Raw genomic sequence first — 18,495 nt, 5'->3', positions numbered from 1 at the left:
TGTTAGTGAATGCTTCCAAGAAATGAAGGTGTAAGGCCAGAGGAAAATACATTTCACTTCATATATGGCACAAGAGGGGAGGAAGAGTGGTGGGGAGGGATGCTTAACAAAAAAAATAATCTACGTAATCATTCAAATTATTCTCTTGGAAGCAGAAGGGTCTTGGGAGAAACACTAATACTAGACTGTAGAGAAACCGTAAACACCAATTTCTAAACAGCTTTCACCAATGCTGTAAATATGTTATGGATAAGCACCCGGGAGGAATGACTGACTTCATATTAGCAAGCAAGTCTTGTGGCTGAGCCACAGGAGGGTGCACACTTGTATTTATCCCCTAGCTTCCCATAGTGAAACCTTGAGGTTACATATTACAGTTGAATGAAGGTTGGATTAAGAGGCTAATCTAATGCTATATATAGACAGCAACACCAATTTAATCTCCGCCCCTTCCCCCTCCCCTCCCTATTTCCATAAATCTCAAGATCTGAGTTACAAAGAGACTGGGAACTCTAGCAGAGTGAAGAGGCCCTTCCTCCCCCCCTCCCCCTTGACTGTCTCCCCTAAATCAAGTATTAGTGCACGTGTAAATTGCTTCCAAACACCTTTTACAGGCACACAGCGCGATCAGATCCGGTTTTCTTCTACAGCTTCCACAGAGGCCGGAGGAGATGACAAGTGGGGGCGAGGGGTAGGTTGCCAGAAGAGACTTATTCTCACATGCTTTCACCTCGCTTGTAATGGGGAGCTCCTTTCCTCCCCACCCGTAGTTGAGAGCCTCAACCTTGGCTTCCTCCGGAGTTGCATCTGGCGGTGCCACGCACGAGACGCTGTGCACCCGCCACTTCCCACCGCGTGGCCAGCCCCTGCCCGCCCTTGGTCTCTCGGGGCGGCCAGACGTGGCGAGTGGTGGGTCTTTACTCTAGGGCACCGATACGCTGTATAAGCGATGGTAGTGGGGTGGAGGGGAGGCTTCCCCACCGAGAGGCAGGAAGCAGCCCGAGCAGGCACATGCTTCCTCCCGGCCACCTTCGGCCGGAGGGGAAGCTCCAAGTCGGGCTTTGGCTCCGGTGGTCTAAGGCTTCCCGGCTCTCCCCTGCCCTACCTGGCTTGCTTCTCACCTGTCCGAGGAGGTAGCGGCGACGCGCGAGGCTGGGGGCTGCGGCGATCCCGGCAGCGGCGGCGGCAGAAGCGGCAGCGGTGGTGGCAGACAATGGAGGAGTGAAGGACAGACACATTGACATCCACACGGAGCTCGGCGCAGCCCCGCCTCCCACGCCGCCCCGCCTCCCAGCCCGCCCCCGGCCCGGGCCGCTCCACTTCCAGGGAAATAAAGGGGGGGGGTTGTATAGCGAGAACTAAGGAGATGCATGCCCGAAGAAGAAATTTTTGAACACAGAAGTTTCAGATAGAGGATTTAATTATTGTGTGTCCTTAAATATCTGAACCGGAAAGAGTGGCTTGGGGGAAACGTGCAAGAAGCATTTAATTACCCCCCAGTGATTTTCTCCATTTGGTTTTTCCTCCCCAGGCTCTTCCAATGGGACAGCCTCGCTGCTGCCTCCTGCAGCTCCTCCTCCCTGCCGGGCCAACGAGGCGCGGGGGGCGGGGACTACCGCTGGGCCTGCGGAGACCGCCCGCCCGGCTCGCCCGAGCTCGCCCGCTGCTCGCCAGCTCCTGGAAGGTGGAGAGAATTCGAATGCTTCCGCGGTTGGCTACTTAGTGTCCTAGTCGCAGGTTGCCTAACGTTGCGGCTGGCTTTCCTAATACAGAAACGTCGTTTCTTTTTAGTACTCCCGAAGACACAGAATAGCCGTCAAGCTGGCGGAAGCAATGGTTCACCTAAAGAAAGGCGAGCTGACCCAGGAGGAAAAGGAGCTGCTGGAAGTCATCGGAAAAGGTGTGGGTGCTGGGCTGCGACGGGGGCTTTGCCTGCCTGGCTGGGGAGCGGAGGGAGGGGCGTGGCGGAGCCCGGGCGGCGCCCCAGGCCCGGCTGACCCCAGGTTGCGGTTTTACGAGGTTGACACCCTACCACCGGGAAGCGGCGCTCCTCCCTTTGGTCTGGGACGAGTTGCGGGGGCGGAGAGGTGGGGAGGGAGAAGCGCAGCTGGGACGAGAGCGGAGGTTGCAGACTTTCGTCCTCTGAATCAGCTTTTAGAAGGTGGCACCTTTCCGGGCTCCACATCGGATAATAAAGAACCACCCGGGGGTGGGGCCTCAGAATGTGCATTCTTCAAAACTCCTCAGGTGAATTGACCACAGCCCACCTGGGCGATAGTGGCCGGAAAGTTTCAGGCTCTTACACCGGTGTCTACAGCGCCGTTTCGACTTCCGGAGGCCGAATGATCTGGATCCATTGGCTGTCTCCGCCCCCTTTGTGGGGGCGGGGGGTGTGTGTGGAGAGAGCTCCTAAGAAGCAGGGTTCTTTATAAGGGCACAAAACGACATCTGTGACTTGCCGCATTGAAGCTTCTGCCTGCAAGGCCTCCCTGGCATCCTTCCAGAAGCCCCCGACCGCCGCAGAAACTCGCGCGAAAGCGCGAAGGGGTTGAGGAGGCGTCCACACCGCCTGGCGCTCTTTGGCAGGGCTGGAATCGCGCTCTGCGCGCATTCTCTTCCGTTCTCCCTACGCGAGTCCCCTTCCACCGCTCCTGGTACTAGGGAGGGAGACGCAGGCCCCGGGGACGAGCCAGAAGCCATGTGTCCCCTCAGTCCCCCAGCGGATATCCCAGAAGAGTTTACTGCTAAGTCCCGTTACCTGGCAGGTGCCAACAGCATGAATACGTTGCTTCTGTACTGTCGCCACGCGGGGATGGGGATGCGTGGGAACTGCGGGCGTTGTTCACGTGGCTGTTTTAAGCTCAAAATGAGCTTGCCCTCGATCGGGATCGGCAGAGAGGCTGGTCATAATAACATAAAAAGCTTCCCAAGTTCCTGTCTTTGTTTCTAAGTAACATGGCTCAAATCTGGACCTACATAGAGAGAGGAAGGCAAACTTTATACTGACAAGGAAAGTCTGCTCGGAAAAGAGAAAAATCGGATTGGAACTCAACAGGTGCTGATGACCTGAGCCCACCCGATGTGACCTCAACAATTTTAAGTCAGTCACAGCTGTGTTTGTCATGATAAGTGTTCTTTGCCCAGAATTTGTGGGACTTGGAGTTAGTGCAGTGTGTTTGTTCAGCATGGTTCTCGCCGACCTATTTGGCATGCAGTCTTTCTGTTCTGCCTATCTCTGGTTAATTTCTCCGTGCTTTTTGGTGACTCTGGGATTAGGCTCCCCAACCATGTGAGTCTCAGCTCTGTGCCAGGTACAGTGCTGGGCAAAAAAAGGAGACAAAGGATCAACTTACAATCCACCAGGGATGCAAATGCTGTTTTTAAGCAGTCCAGGGCTATCACCTTCTCTCAAAAGTGTAAACAAGAGAGCAGTTTTGTAAAGTGGGTCTCTGAAAGGCGTTGATGGTGTGTGTGTGTGTGTGTGTGTGTTGGAGGGAGGGCAGGGAAGGGGAAAGCTTGGATAAATTATTGGGTGTCTACTGGTTTTTATTTGTAAAGATTAAATGAAACAATTGATGGGAATTTAGCCTGGTTAACCCTGTGACTTTTTTTTTAACTGGGCTCACATTGTTCAACAAATTACATAGACCCTCTTTCAGCTATTTATTTGGTGCAAGCTGATGAGAAAAGAAGAGAGATGGACTTAGTATGTGATACATTCTTGTCAAGTGAAGGTCAGTTGGACATCACCGTATTCTTAAAAGTAATGAGAAAACTGTAGCCAACCTTTACTGACTATTATCATGGGTCTGGCATAATTCTTAGCACTTTACATGTATCCCTGCATTTAATCTTCATAAGGTAGGAATACAGACTTCTCCGTAGCTCAAAAGGTAAAGAATCTGCCTGCAATGCAGGAGACCAGGGTTCGATCCCTGGGTTGGGAACTTCTTTGGAGAAGGGGATGGCCCTCTAACCCAGTATTCTTGCCTGGAAAACTCCATGGACAGAGAAGCCTTCAGGCTACAGTCCATGGGGTCGCAAAGAGCTGGACACGACTGAGCAACTAAGACACACATAACACTTTACAACATTTTAAATGAGTTAGTATATGTAAAGTATTTAAGATACTGTGTTGGCTATGATTATGGTAAATGTGGCAGTCTCTATTTGATAGATAACAAACCAAGGAATTGAAAAGTTAAATAGCTTGCCCAATGTAACACAGGTAATAAGTGGCAGAGCAGAGAGATCACCTGGCCCACAGTTGTAGAAACATGCTGGACTCGAAAACAAACTAAAGAAAAAAATGAAATCAACACCATAGCAGTCCATACCATATCTTACTCACTTTGAAAGGTAATTGCATTAAAATATTATCATCTGTCAAGTTAAATTAATTTTAATTGTAAGTGATTTTGTAGTTTTGTGTGCAAGTGGCTCAGGGGTGAAGAATCTGCCTGCCAAGCAGAAGACAGTGGATTTAATACCTGGGTTGGGAAGATCCCCTGGAGAAGGAAGAAGCAACCCACTCCAGTATTCTTGCCTGGGAAATCCCATGGACTGAGGAGCCTGGTGGGTTACAGTCCATGGGGTCCCAAAGAGTTGGACATGACTTAGCAACAACAATTTGTAAAATAATTGTTGGCTTATCGTCGAACAAAGGTCATAAACAGAGCTTATATTTGTATCATAAGAAGCATTTTTTTTTTAAAGAAGTGAGTACAGTTCTGATATTTTCCCCCTTTTTGTACATTTCTCGACTTTGAGAAGCACTGGATTAGTCAGTACTAGTCTATGAAATTAACAATAAATTTCTAGCCAAGCGTGACCTGTCACCTTGGCTAGTCTGAAATAAGCTCAGCAAGTAAGCTCAGCAAAGTTTTGAATGTCTCCATCCTGCTAATCACTGCCCTTCAGAAGTTAAGCAGATTGTACGGGGGACTTATAGCCCAGAGAATACCACATGTGGCACTGGGCACTTTAAGAGCAGTTTCTCCTTTTGAGTGAATTCATATGCTAGCTACTGTACAGGCTGTTTGTCTGTTGGAATGCCGAGAAGAAGCTCCAGGTGAAACTGAGAAGCTGTTTCTCACATATCCATTTAAATTATAGTCACTGACAGCGTCCATTTCACAACATTTCAGAAGAGAAATGAAATCACTGAAGCACAGTTTAGTGGCTTATATTACTTGTAGATTGAGCCATTCTTCCAAGTTCTGATATCTTTTTCACTAAACACTAAGGAAGCACTGTTTCAAAATAAATGAAACCTCCTTTAAGAATATAAACCAGAAGGTCTTTCATTACTTATCTTGTTTAGTACTTGAAATCCCTGGAGTCAGTGTTGCTGATTTCACAAGAAAGTAATGTACTTTCTTTTCTTTTTCTCTTTTTCCATTATTTGTGTTAAAGGAGCTATGAAACAGGCTTGAACAATAAGGTTTATTCTACCGGTCTTACTGGAGTATAATTTAAGTATGATAAACGATGCATATTTAAAATGCGCATTTTTTAAAAGAGAGTTTTGACATAAGTATACATCCACGAAGGCTTCACTGCAATCCACACAATGACCAGTTGCGTTACCCCAAAAGATTCTACATACCTTTTGTAATCTGCCACTCCCTCCAACCCTGTCTCTAGGCAACCACTGATAGGTTTCTGTCACTATTGGTTAAATTTATTTATTCTAGAATTTTATAAAAGTGGAATTATAAAATAAGTAGAGTAAATAATCCCCCCCCTTTTTTTTGCATGACTTTTTTCACTCAGCATCATGATTTTGAGGTTCATCTGTACTGTACCAACAGTTTGTTTTTTATATTCTTCTTTTATTCCCCGTGTATGGATATATCATTATGTGCTTATCTGGTCACACTTAGGGACATTTCAGTTGTTTCCAATTTGGGACTGTTAAAAGATCCTGCTCTAAGGTCCTGTGGAGTTAATACGGTTATTTCTAGTGCCCCTGGTATATAGAAAGATTCAGTTCAGTTCAGTCGATCAGTTGTGTCTGACCCTTTGTGACCCCGTGGACTGCAGCATGCCAGGCTTCCCTATCTATCACCTACTCCCAGAGCTTGCTCAAATTCATGTCCATTGCATTGGTGATGCCATCCAACCATCTCATCCTCTGTCATCCCCTTCTCCTACTGCCTTCAATCTTTCCCAGCATCAGGGTCCTTTCTAGTGAGTCTGTTCTTTGCATCAGGTGGCCAAAGTATTGGAGTTTCAGCTTCAGCATGAGTCCTTCCAGTGAACATCCAGGACTAATCTCCTTTAGTATGGACTGGTTTGATTTCCTTGCAGTCCAATGGACTCTCAAGAGTCTTCCTCAACACCACAGTTCAGAAGCAGCAATTCTTCAGTGCTCAGTTTTCTTTATACTCCAGCTCTTACATCCATTCATGACTACTGGAAAAACCATAGCTTTGACTAGACGGATCTTTGTTGACAAAGTAATGTCTATGCTTTTTAGTATGCTGTATAGGTTGGTCATAGCTTTTCTTTTAAGGAGCAAGCATTTTTTAATTTCATGGCTGCAGTTACCATCTGCAGTGATTTTGGAGCCCCCCCAAATAAAGTCTTTCATCATTTCCATTGTTTCCCCATCTACTTGCCATGAAGTGATGGGACCAGATGCCACAATCTTAATTTTCTGAATGTTGAGTTTTAAGTCAACTTTTTCACTCTCCTATTTCAATTTCATCAAGAGGCTCTTTATTTCTTCTTTGCTTTCTGCCATAAGGGTGATGTCATCTGTGTACCTGAGGTTATTGATATTTCTCCTGGCAATCTTGATTCCAGTTTGTGCTTCATCCAGCCCAGCATTTCACATGATGTACTCTGCATATAAGTTAAATAAGCAGAGTGACAATAACAGCCTTGACGTACTCCTTTCCCTATTTGGAACCAGTCTGTTCTTTGTCCAGTTCTAGGTGTTGCCTTTTGCCCTGTATACAGATTTCTTGGGAGGCAGGTGAGGTAGTCTGGTATTCCCATCTCTTTAAGAATTTTCCATGGTTTGTTGTGATCTACACAGTCAAAGGCTTTGGCATAATCAATAACACAGAAGTAGATGTTTTTCTGGAACTCTCTTGCTTCTTTGATGATCCAGCATATGTTGGCAATTTGAAAAAGATTCAGGTCTCCTAATAATCAATTATAGCATAGAGTTCAAAAACAAATTTAAATTCAAATACATAGAAACCGTTAACTATATGACTGGGCAGGTTTTACAACCTCTGAGGGCTTCCTTGTGTTCATTTACAAAACAGCTCTTTTAGATTCTTTTTTTTTTTTTTATGCAGTGATTCATAATCCTAACTTAAGGACATTTGGTTACAAAGTCTAAAAATAGATACGAGTAGAAGAATTTAGAAACTTAAACAGAGTCAGTATTTCAAAATGCATATTGTAATTAAAAGTTTATTTAAAAATACATTTATAACTATGTATCTATGATTAAATCTGTATCCATGAGTTATTTTAAAATCCAGACACTTTATTTTATACATGGTTTTACTTACACATAAATGTTATAGCAGCTAACAAGCCAAATAGGTTTTTTAAATACTTAACTTTGGTATAGATTCCTCACAAAAAGACATTCCTTTTGGGAAGTGAAGTGAAAGTTGTTCAGTCATGTCTGACTCTTCCAGGCCAGAATACTGGAGTGGGTAGCCTTTCCCTTCTCCAGGGGATCTTCCCAACCCCGGGGTCTAACCCAGGTCTCCCACATTGCAGGTGGATTGTTTACCAGCTGAGCCACCAGGGAAGCCTAAAACTCACACGTACCCAGATCCTGTGAGTGTCTGATGGATTGCTGGGAACAGAAATGTCATGTTTGTTTCTCCCTTTTTGTTTGTTTTGGTTACTTCTTGTGCTCAGTGAGACCAGTAGTCCCAAACTAGAAATTAGGAGTGTCACAATAAATTTTATTATGCTGCTCTAAATACATATAACAGGAGCATCTAGTGTGCACTGAAGTTGTACTCTGCCCTACACCAAGACAAGCCCTTAGTCCTAAGAGCTGTATGGGATGGATGTTATTATTTCTGCTTCACCGATGGGAACACTGAGGGTTTTATAGGACTTGTTCATTTTTAGAGTGATGCTAAAAGGTCTCTGGTGTGGTGTCAAGAGAGTGCAGTAACAGAGACTCTCACGCTTACCATCATCTCTTTTCTGCTAAAAGGCTGGCCCATCCAGGTAAGTTATCAATCCCACCCTAATGGAGCAGGTTAGGTTGTGTTTTCTTCTTTGGAGTAATTTGGAGAAAGTCTCAACAAGGGAACCAAATCATTAAATACTATTTTCATCATTATAGGTCTGTTCATTGTTGTCTCCAGTGAAATGTCTCATTTCCTATCCCCCTTTTACTACCACATTTCTTCATCTTAAGAGTTTGTTAACTGAGATTTAACACATTTCTTTCCCGAGGAAAGCAATTAATCTTTTAAACTTAATTGCAAAATATTGTTTGAGAGTCTCCTATATGCACAGTGAGGAATGGCCAAAAAAAAAAAAAAACCCTTCTGTGTTAACCATGCGTTTCCCATTTCCATGCTGTTGTAGACTTGTACAGTTTTCCACTAATATCATTAAATTAGGAACACCAAATTAGAAATCATTGGAAGTTTCTCTTCTTAGGGGTATTGTGCTCATGTGTTTTCTAAAATCTGTTTTCATTCTCTGGATTCCCAAACTGTTTTAGAAAAATTTTCTAACCATGGTCCCTGCATTTCAAAAGACTGACTGGTATTCCATGGCATGTGAGTGAATGCCTCATCTTTTTTTTTTTTTTTTTAATTGCCCTGTGACTGGACAGATTCAAAATGTGTTGTTAGCCCTTGGGCTCAACTTTTATAGAATTATCGGCCTGTTCCCTAACATGAGCCAAGTGTTTGTGATTGTAATTCCCATCTTCCCCCAACATATAGCAGGCTTTGGCGTGATCGCAGTCCCTATAGTATTCTCCCTTTATTGCATAAGCATCTCTTGGTTGGATGAAAAGTAACTTCAGTTATTCCTCAGTGGACAATGGGGTTAAACTGGAGCATCTTCTTCAAGTGAAACTGGGATGCTGGAGTTTGTTTGAATTCCTTTCCAAAGATGTTTGAGTCTCTGGTGAAAACCCGTGGATACGGATAAGCTTCTGTACAGAACGTGCTTGCATGATTGAAGCCTTTCCCCTCTCTCTCTGTAGCTGTAGCCATTCAGCCAGTGATACCAACTGCCCCTCAGATGGACTGCGGGATCAGACAAGCGAACTATTGACAGAACAGCTGCCGTAGTCCAGGGCCTCGCAGATCACTCACTGGACATCTCCCCAGCCGAGCTGTTGCAGCCTCAGTCTAGGAGACATTTCTGTATCTCCCCTCTGTTGGTGAGGAGCACTCAGATTATGTGCCTAAGATGCAGATCAGGTAGAAAGAAGCAGGCTAAACTCGATTCTGCTTTCCAGCTTTAACTCTGGAAGAAGTGCAGAGTTTAGCATATTCTTGAACTATAATTCTAAATTTAAAAAGAAGAAATAATTCCTCATTGAGAACGCTTCAGTTCTTCTATGTCCTTTCAGAAGAGAGGCTTAGCTCATCCTTTCTCCCTGAGAACGTGCAATTTCATTATCCTGTTCCCCTTCACACTAGACATTTTTTGGCAGAGCATGTGGTTGTCTTCTACTAATGATGGTAATAGCAACATTTTCTCCTGAGACTGCTTGCTTCTGTCAGTATGTCTTTTTTTTTTTTTTTTGTCAGTATGTCTTATAGACGGCTGGAAAACCTGACAGTTGTGGCCCAATTACAGCTTATTTACACATTTGCAGAAACTGACCTTTAGTTTTATATCAGATGACTTTCAGTATGAAAGTCAGAATCCTGGCCGTAACGGCACTTTTATATAGTACCAGGCTTTAAAGATAACGTTTACCTCAGCATTTCCAAACCGAGAATTCTATTACAAGCATGCCATCAATTCACAGGGCCTAGTGGTGACAAGGTATATAAATACTGACTGTATTTTGAACCCCAGTTATTACATTGACTGCAGTTTAAGCTTTAGATGGTGGGTTGGATTAGATGCCCTTTAAGATTTGTTTCAGTATTAAAAGTCTTAGGCCTTGTGGTTTTTGTATTACTGCCAAAAGGAAAATGCGGCCAATTTAATATACTCTGAGGCCAGTGGAAGTAAAAGCAAGATGGAACTATTTTAGTCTCTGTGAATCTGTTCTTGGGAATAATTACTTTGTGGAAGAAATACTGTGCGATCGATGTTTTATTTCTTAACAACCTAACCTGACTCATCTTAGTTTCACAGATAATCCTTTAAAGTTTGTTTCCTTGGTGTTAGATTCTTTTCTAAAGATAAATAAACTTTGCATTTTCTTTCTTTCTTTTTTTAAGGTACTATCCAAGAAGCTGGAACATTGTTAGGCAGCAAGAATGTTCGTGTCAACTGCTTGGATGAGGTAAAATTTTAAATGTTTAATAAGATGTTTTACTTCCTATGAGAATAGATAATGTATAAAATCTAACAATAAGAGTTGTTTTCTAGCATTTGTCCTCAAGTTATATTAAGCTTTAAAGCAAATATCAGCAAGACAGGTTGCAAAAGACAAATAGCATGTAATTAATGTTTAATTTTACTAGTAATCAAATAAGTGACAATTAAACCAAACTATATCATTTTTTATGAAGTATGGGAAACACTGGATTTATATATGCTAATGGATTAGGTATAAATTGACACCACATTCTGGAAAAAATTTTTAGAATATTTCTCGTTTTTAAACATGCATACCTTCGATCCAGCAAGTCTCCTTCTAGGGAAGGTTAACTGAACCTAAACTCTACATTATAGAACAGTTGCTATCCAAAATAACTTTCTGAGATGATGGTAATTTCTCTTCCAAGCTGTCCATAACGGCAGCCATTAGCCATGTGTGGCTAGTAGCTACACAATTATGCAGGGCAGTTCTAGTACTATAGACAGTTAACTGAATTTCTGTTTCTCATGCAGAAAAGGAAGTGTTTTGTTAACCCTTTACCCACACATGGATAGCAAAATTAATATCAAAGAAAATAAAGCTAAAGCAACAAACAAAAAAAAAGATTAAGACTCTTTGCTATAGATCATTAAGAATCCTCCAAGAACATGACAGCCTTAAGCCTTCACTAATAAGCCTTTAAGCTTTGAGGTTCATAATGAAAAAGATGGAAATCAAAGGAGAAATTTGTAAGACCACAAAAGCATCTTCTGGTTAAGTAGAAGTATTCAAGGGTTGGAAAATTGGATAACCTAACGGGAGAAGGCAATGGCACCCCACTCCAGTACTCTTGCCAGGAAAATCCCGTGGACAAAGGAGCCTGGTGGGCTGCAGTCCATGGGGTCGCTAAGAGTCGGACATGACTAAGTGACTTCCCTTTCACTTTTCACTTTCACGCATTGGAGAAGGAGATGGCAACCCACTCCAGTGTTCTTGCCTGGAGAATCCCAGGGACGGCGGAGCCTCGTGGGCTGCCGTCTATGGGGTCCCGCAGAGTCGGACACAGCTGAAGCCACTTAGCAGCAGCAGCAGCAAATCTCTGCACTATGTATAAGACAGAAATAGTACATCTCCATTTTACATGGAACACTGATAAAAATTTGCCCGTGAATGATACTAATTTGTACAGGAAAATTTTAGCTAATTTTGAACAAGGTCATCAAATGTAATATAACACTGAAAATAAAAATTTGATTCAAATAATAAAACATATAACCTGAATGCTTGCTAAAATTCTGAATAATTCTTGGCTAAGGGAAGAAATAGAAGTAGAAATTACCTACTATTTACAGCTGAAAGCACAATATTTATCAAAAGCTACTGTTGATCAAAAACTGGTGTCATGTGGCCAAAATCATATTCAGAGGAAACTTTGTAGCATTTATTATTGTACTTTAAATCTTTGTGGTGTTCTGAGCTTTCAGCTCATGAAATTAGATGAAAAATAGTATACTCAGAAAATATAGGAAATGAATTAAGAAAAATAAAATAGAAATAAAAAATTTAAAAAGTCATTAAACATAAGCAACAAAAGAAAAAAAAAATGAAAACCTTTGTACTTCAAACCACACCATCCAAAAAAGTAAAAAGAAAACCCACAGAATGGTTTTACAGATCCTATCTGGTAAGGGATTTGTAACTGAAATGTGTTAAGAACCCCTACAACTCAATAATAAAAATTATGAATCACCCGATTTAAAAATGGGCAAAGGATCTGAATAGACATTACTCCAAAGAAAACATATAAATGGCCAATATGCACATGAAAAAAGGCTCAAAATTAGCTGCCAGGGGAATGCAAATCAAAACTGCAGTGAGAGGCTACTTTATACCCACTAGGATGGTGAAAATAAAAGAGATGATAGCAAGTATTGGTGAGGATGTAGAGAAACTGGAACCCTCATGCTTGGCTGGTGGGAATGTAAAATGGTGCAGCTGCTCTTTAAAATGGGTTGACAGTTTCTCAAATGGTTAAACATAAGAGTTACTATATGACACAGCAATCCTAGGTATCTAACTAAGAAAAATAAAACATATGGCAATACAAAAACTTTGAACATGAATGTTTATAGCAGCATTATTCGTAACAGCCAAAGCGCCAAAGATGGAAACAGTTCAAAGCATCCATCAACTGATAAGTGGATAAACACAGTATGGTATATCTATGCAATGGATAGATAAAAAGGAAAGACATCCTGGTGCAGGCTACAACGTGGTGAATGTCAGGTAAAATCCTGCCAAGTAGAAGAACCCAATCAAACAAGACTGAATCTTATATGGTTCCATTTATAGGAGAATTCAGAAATGAGCAAGTCCAGGATACAGAAAGCAGATTTGTGGTTGACTGGGGCTGAGTGATGGGATTGGGTGGGGGCCAATGGGAACGCCTGTCAGTGGGCGTGGTGTTTCTTCCAGGTATGACAAAAGTGTTCTGAAATTGATTGTGGTGATAGTTGTACCACTCTGAAAATACTAAACATTATTTAACTGTAACATTAAATGGGTAAATCTTATGGCAATGAAACTGTTAACAAAGAAAAGATAAAACAAAGTTATCAATTTAGGATCCCCCGCCCCCCTCCCTCCAAAACAGACAATTAGGAAAGTAGAAGCAAGAAAATTATATGTATAAACACCAAGGAAGTAAGTGAGAGCATAACTGCGGTGAGAAAAAAAAATTGTCATAACCTATATGAAAGTAGTGATTTTTGTAGAAACATTAAAATGAACATATTCATCTCATATAGAAGTATAAAAATGGAAAATAAAAAGATTTGTGTAAATGTATATAACTGCCAACTACCTTTTAAAGCTACAGACCTGAGTAAGTTTTACAAAATGTTCAAGGACCATTTAATTCTCATTTTACACAGATTGTACCATTAATTCATAAAAATATGGGCAGATGCCCAACTCATTTTGATAAAATAATCTTAATGCTGATGCCAAAATAGGAAGAAGCCCAAGCAAACTGTGGGCTCAATGCACTTTGTAAATAAGGATTCAGAAACACTATGGAAAATACTAGCAACTTTATACAGTGGTGTATCAAAAGAATAATAAGACTTAACAAAGTAAGGTTTCTCCAGGAATGACAGGATGATTCAGTTTAGAAAATCTTATGTAAATCACTATTTTACAACGTAAAAGAAAAATATGTAGATCATCTCAATAGATATTATAATGTATTTGATAAAATTTAGCTACTGAGGGTAAAAACTCTTTAACAGATTAAGGTAGGATGGCTCTTCTGTAGCTTAATAAAAGAATAAGTTTCTGGAAACCCTCCACAAGCACTGGCATCCTATTTAATGTTTAAAACATTAGACACACTCCTATACTATACTATCCTATATATGTTTAAACCTGGAGAAGGAAGTGGCAGCCCACTCCAGTATTCTTGTCTGGAGAATTCCAAGGACAGAAGAACCTGGTGGGCTACCCTCCGTGGGGGTCACAAAGAGTCGGACACGACTGAGTGACTAACACACACTAGGAGCACTAGGATCGAGACAAAGAGGTCCTGGACATGCTATGAGTGAGCTGCACACAGATTTGGCCTCCTAGGTATTCCTTGAACACAGAACACCTAAGAGTTTTACTCTTGCTGTCTCTTTACTGAAGCATTCTTGTCTGTTTAGTTGCTGAGCTGTGTCCAGCTCTTTGCAACCCCATGGACTGTAGTGCACCAGGCTCCTTTATCCATGGGATTTCCAAGCAAGAATACTGGAGTGTGTTGCCGTTTCCTTCTCCAGGGGGTCTTCCTGACCCAGGAATCAAACCTGCATCTCCTGCTCTGGCAGGAGGATTCCTTACCACTGAACCACTCGGGGAGCCCGTTCTTCTTCTAGTTATTCAATATTGACATCCTTCCTCCAGGACTTTATTCAAAATGCCACCTTGTCAGAGGCATATTCTTTGACTGTCCTTTTAAAAATAATAACCTCCTCTAACCTTCTGGCATTCCCTCTCCCGCTTATGCAATATTGTCTCCCTATAGCGCTTCTTATCACCATCTGCCTTATCACCCCTACTAAAATTTAAGTGCCCAGGACTTAGACTTCAGGGGCTTGGGCTTTGTTCATTGCTACCCACAGTGCATAGGTTTGCCTGACATAGTTTAGGCACTCGGTAAGTATTTGCTGAATGAATGCTTTTTTTAATGATAATAGAATTATAACTTAGCAGACTAATATTGATGAATTCTTTAAGAGTTATGAGAGAGAAACTTTAATTATTTTTAATGTCATCATATCTAAAGTGTATAAAACTACTCCCTTATTATTTTCCCATTACTACTGCCAAGAAACTTTGACTACTCCTACTAAGTTGCCTCTTGTACAACCTCCCAATAATTCTCATGTCAACATAACCTCTGATAATATTGAGGACTATGTTCATAAGAATAGTCTAGAATCATTAAAAACAATTCAAATTATGTTGGTACTCTAAAATTTGCCAAAAATGAGATTATATATTTTAGAGAGGTTTTCACCCAAAACAACTGAAATTCCAGCACTCAGAGAGTCTCTCCTGGGTTCCGAGAAAATTTACTTATAGGAAACAGCTCATTTATTTATCCACCAAGTGGTTTTAGATACTTAACATATAAGGTTGGATGTTCATTGGATATGGACAAAACATGTGGAGACTAAACAGTGTGGCCTAGTGTAAATACTACTGATCATTTCTCCATATTCATATAATCATATATATGACCAAATCATATTTCTGATTGAAATATAAATGTGATTTTGAGGATCATTGTTTTAAAAATGAGGGCACTTTAATATACATTTCCTGCATCTTGTTCTCATTGGCAGTAGTAATTCATGAAAATTTCTTCAGTTCAGTAAATACAGATGAATTCAATCAGTACATAATAATATTCCATGCTATGGATATTCCATATTCAACTTTCCCCTTGATATGTATTCTGTTTATTTTAAGGTTTTTCCTTACTTTTCTTTCTTTTGTAGTCCATTTGTATCTCTTTGTTCCATTTGTTTCTTCAAGAGCTATGTGTAGGCGAGATGAGAGCTCTGATAAATTTAGTTTCAGTCTTGCCCTGGCCATTTTATTAGTTAAGTGAGGTTGAGCGATTCTTCTCTGAATCTGTTTGCTAATCTGTTGAAAAGCTGAGGTAATGAAACTATCTTTTTTCTTTAAAAAAATTTTTTTAATATAAATTTATTTATTTTAATTGGAGGCTAATTACTTTACAATATTGTATTGGTTTTGCCATACATTGACATGAATCCACCACGGGTGTACACGTGTTCCCCATCCTGAACCCCCCTCCCACCTCCACCCCATACCATCCCTCCAGGTCATCCCAGTGCACCAGCCCCAAGCATCCTGTATCCAGCATCGAACCTGGACTGGCGATTGGTTTCACATATGATAATATACATGTTTCAATGCCATTCTCCCAAATCATCCCACCCTCACCCTCTCCCACAGAGTCCCAAAGACTGTTCTATACATATGTGTCTCTTTTGCTGTCTCACATATAGGGTTATCGTTACGATCTTTCTAAATTCCATATATATGCGTTAGTATACTGTACTGGTGTTTTTCTTTCTGGCTTACTTCACTCTGTATAATAGGCTCCAGTGAAACTATCTTTTTTCCTCAGCAGTTTATAGGAGATCAAAGTGGGAAGTGAGTATAAAAATGTAGATTATAAAGATGGTTTTATTAATTCATTTTATTTTGTGTTCTAACTTAATTGCAAAAATTGTTCATAGGTGGGGGAAAGGTAAATAAGTAAAATTAATATTTTTTTCCCTTTCTGTTAAAGAATGGAATGACTCCTCTAATGCATGCTGCATATAAAGGAAAACTTGATATGTGCAAATTACTTTTACGACATGGAGCTGATGTAAATTGTCATCAACATGAACATGGATACACAGCCCTCATGTTTGCTGCACTTTCTGGTGAAGTTTTAGCATTTATAGTAATACATTAATAATAGTCACCTGAAAAATTTCGTATATGTACATTTTTTCATTAAGTGTGTTTTTGTTGTAGTAATTTTAAGATCATGTCTTACGGAAAGACGTGATGGGAATTGGTTTTGAAAAGGTACAATGTATGAAATATGTTATATAGTTAATTTGGTGATGTTTCTTTAGTTATTTAAATCACCTGATTCTGTTGATGGTATGCTTTGTTTAGAGTCATGAAGCTTGATCTGTTATTCTTACAAGTTAGTTCCTTTGATGTTCTATAGTTTTATATTTTGAAGTAACACTGAAGCTTCTCTGTTGTTCTGTTGACACAGTAGCTGCTATGATAGAGCAATTTGCTTCACTGACATTTCTGTGTGAAATAGGGTGATCTGTTTAGAAACTTACTCTGATTCATGTTTCTTATAATTTGTAAATGAAGACAATTTGGGAAGTATCTAAAATTAAGTAGAATTATCTGCACTTGTTACAGTTTTTAAGAAAATATGTAATATAATATTATCATGCTTTGAAAGCAGTAATCTGTAGTTTTTTAATCCTAGAACTGGAAGGCATTTCTAAGCATAACATAAAATATAGGCTTCAAAAGGGCAACAGTGCCTAATTTGATTACATAAAATCTTAATTTTTCCATATGTAGAAAATACCCTACATTTAATTTAAAATTTAAATTAAACAATATGGAAAATAGTTATTATATGTCTTAAAGGCTGTTCAGTTCAGTTCAGTCACTCAGTCGTGTCCAACTCTTTGTGACCCCATGGACTGCAGCATGCCAGGCTTCCCTGTCCATCACCAACTCCTGGAGCTTACTCAAATTCATGTCCATTGAGTTGGTGATGCCATCCAATCATCTCATCCTCTGTCGTCCCCTTCTCCTCCTGCCTTCAATCTTTCCTAGCATCAGGGTCTTTTCCAGTGAGTCAGTTCTTTGCATCAGGTGGCCAAAATATTGGAGTTTCAGCTTCAATGTCAGTCCTTCCAATGAATATTCAGGCCTGATTTCCTTTAGGATGGACTGGTTTGATCTCCTTCCAGTCCAAGGGACTCTCAAGAGTCTTCTCCAACACCACAGTTCAAAAGCATCAATTATTCGGCACTCAGCTTTCTTTATGGTCCTACTCTCACATCCATACGTGACTACTGAAAAACCCACAGCTTTGACTAGATTGACCTTTGTTAGCAAAGTAATGTCTCTGCTTTTTAATATGCTGTCTAGGTTGGTTATAGCTTTTCTTTCAAGGAGCAAGCATCTTTTAATTTCATGGCTTCAATCACCATCTGCAGTGATTTTGGAGCCCAAAAAATAAAGTCTGACACTGTTTATTTTGTTTCCCCATCTATTTTCCATGAACTGAGGACCAGATGCCATGATCTTAATTTTCCGAATGTTGAGCTTTAAGCCAACTTTTTCACTCTCCTCTTTCACTTTCATCAAGAGGCTTTTTAGTTCCTCTTCACTTTCTGCCATAAGGGTGGTATCATCTGCATATCTGAGGTTATTGATATTTCTCCCGGCAATCTTGATTCCAGCTTGTGCTTCCTCCAGCCCAGCGCTTCTCATGATGTACTCTGCATATAAGTTAAATAAGCAGGGTGACAATATACAGCCTTGACGTACTCCTTTCCCAGTTAGGAACCGTCTGTAGTTCCATGTCCAGTTCTAACTGTTGCCTCTTAACCTGCATACGGATTTCTCAGGAGGCAGGTCAGGTGGTCTGGTGTTTCCATCTCTTTAAGAATTTTCTACTGTTTGTTGTGATCCACACAGTCAAAGGCTTTCGCACAGTGAATAAAGCAGAAGTAGACGTTTTTCTGGTATTCTCTTGCTTTTTCAATGAATCAGCGGATGTTGGCAATTTAATCTCTGGTTCCTCTGCCTTTTCTAAATCCAGCTTGAACATCTTAAAGGGTGATATCATTATATATGTAGGGTTCTTATAAATCAATTGGAAAAACAACAAATAC

The 18,495-nt window shown here is 40.8% G+C and overlaps 2 protein-coding genes across 2 annotated transcripts in view; one reads left to right on the top strand and one right to left on the bottom strand.

Moving 5' to 3' along the window:
* The window catches only part of BZW2 (basic leucine zipper and W2 domains 2), a 63,054-nt gene extending 61,810 nt beyond the window's left edge, over window positions 1–1,244 (bottom strand). The window contains exon 1 of the mRNA XM_052638455.1: window positions 1,122–1,244. The gene's annotated coding sequence lies outside the window, so the exon portion shown is untranslated. The remainder of the gene's footprint in view (window positions 1–1,121) is intronic.
* Window positions 1,245–1,614: 370 nt separating this feature from the next.
* ANKMY2 (ankyrin repeat and MYND domain containing 2) overlaps window positions 1,615–18,495 on the top strand; it is a 38,245-nt gene continuing 21,364 nt past the window's right edge. Inside the window, exons 1-4 of the mRNA XM_052638814.1 lie at window positions 1,615–1,684; window positions 1,792–1,900; window positions 10,410–10,474; window positions 16,356–16,494. Coding sequence (XP_052494774.1) covers window positions 1,834–1,900; window positions 10,410–10,474; window positions 16,356–16,494 — 271 coding nt within the window. The 5' untranslated portion in view covers window positions 1,615–1,684; window positions 1,792–1,833. The remainder of the gene's footprint in view (window positions 1,685–1,791; window positions 1,901–10,409; window positions 10,475–16,355; window positions 16,495–18,495) is intronic.

Source organism: Budorcas taxicolor, chromosome 4 (genome assembly GCF_023091745.1).
Source record: "Budorcas taxicolor isolate Tak-1 chromosome 4, Takin1.1, whole genome shotgun sequence".
Taxonomy (NCBI): Eukaryota; Metazoa; Chordata; class Mammalia; order Artiodactyla; family Bovidae; genus Budorcas; species Budorcas taxicolor.
This window is presented reverse-complemented; position numbering and strand designations above follow the sequence as displayed.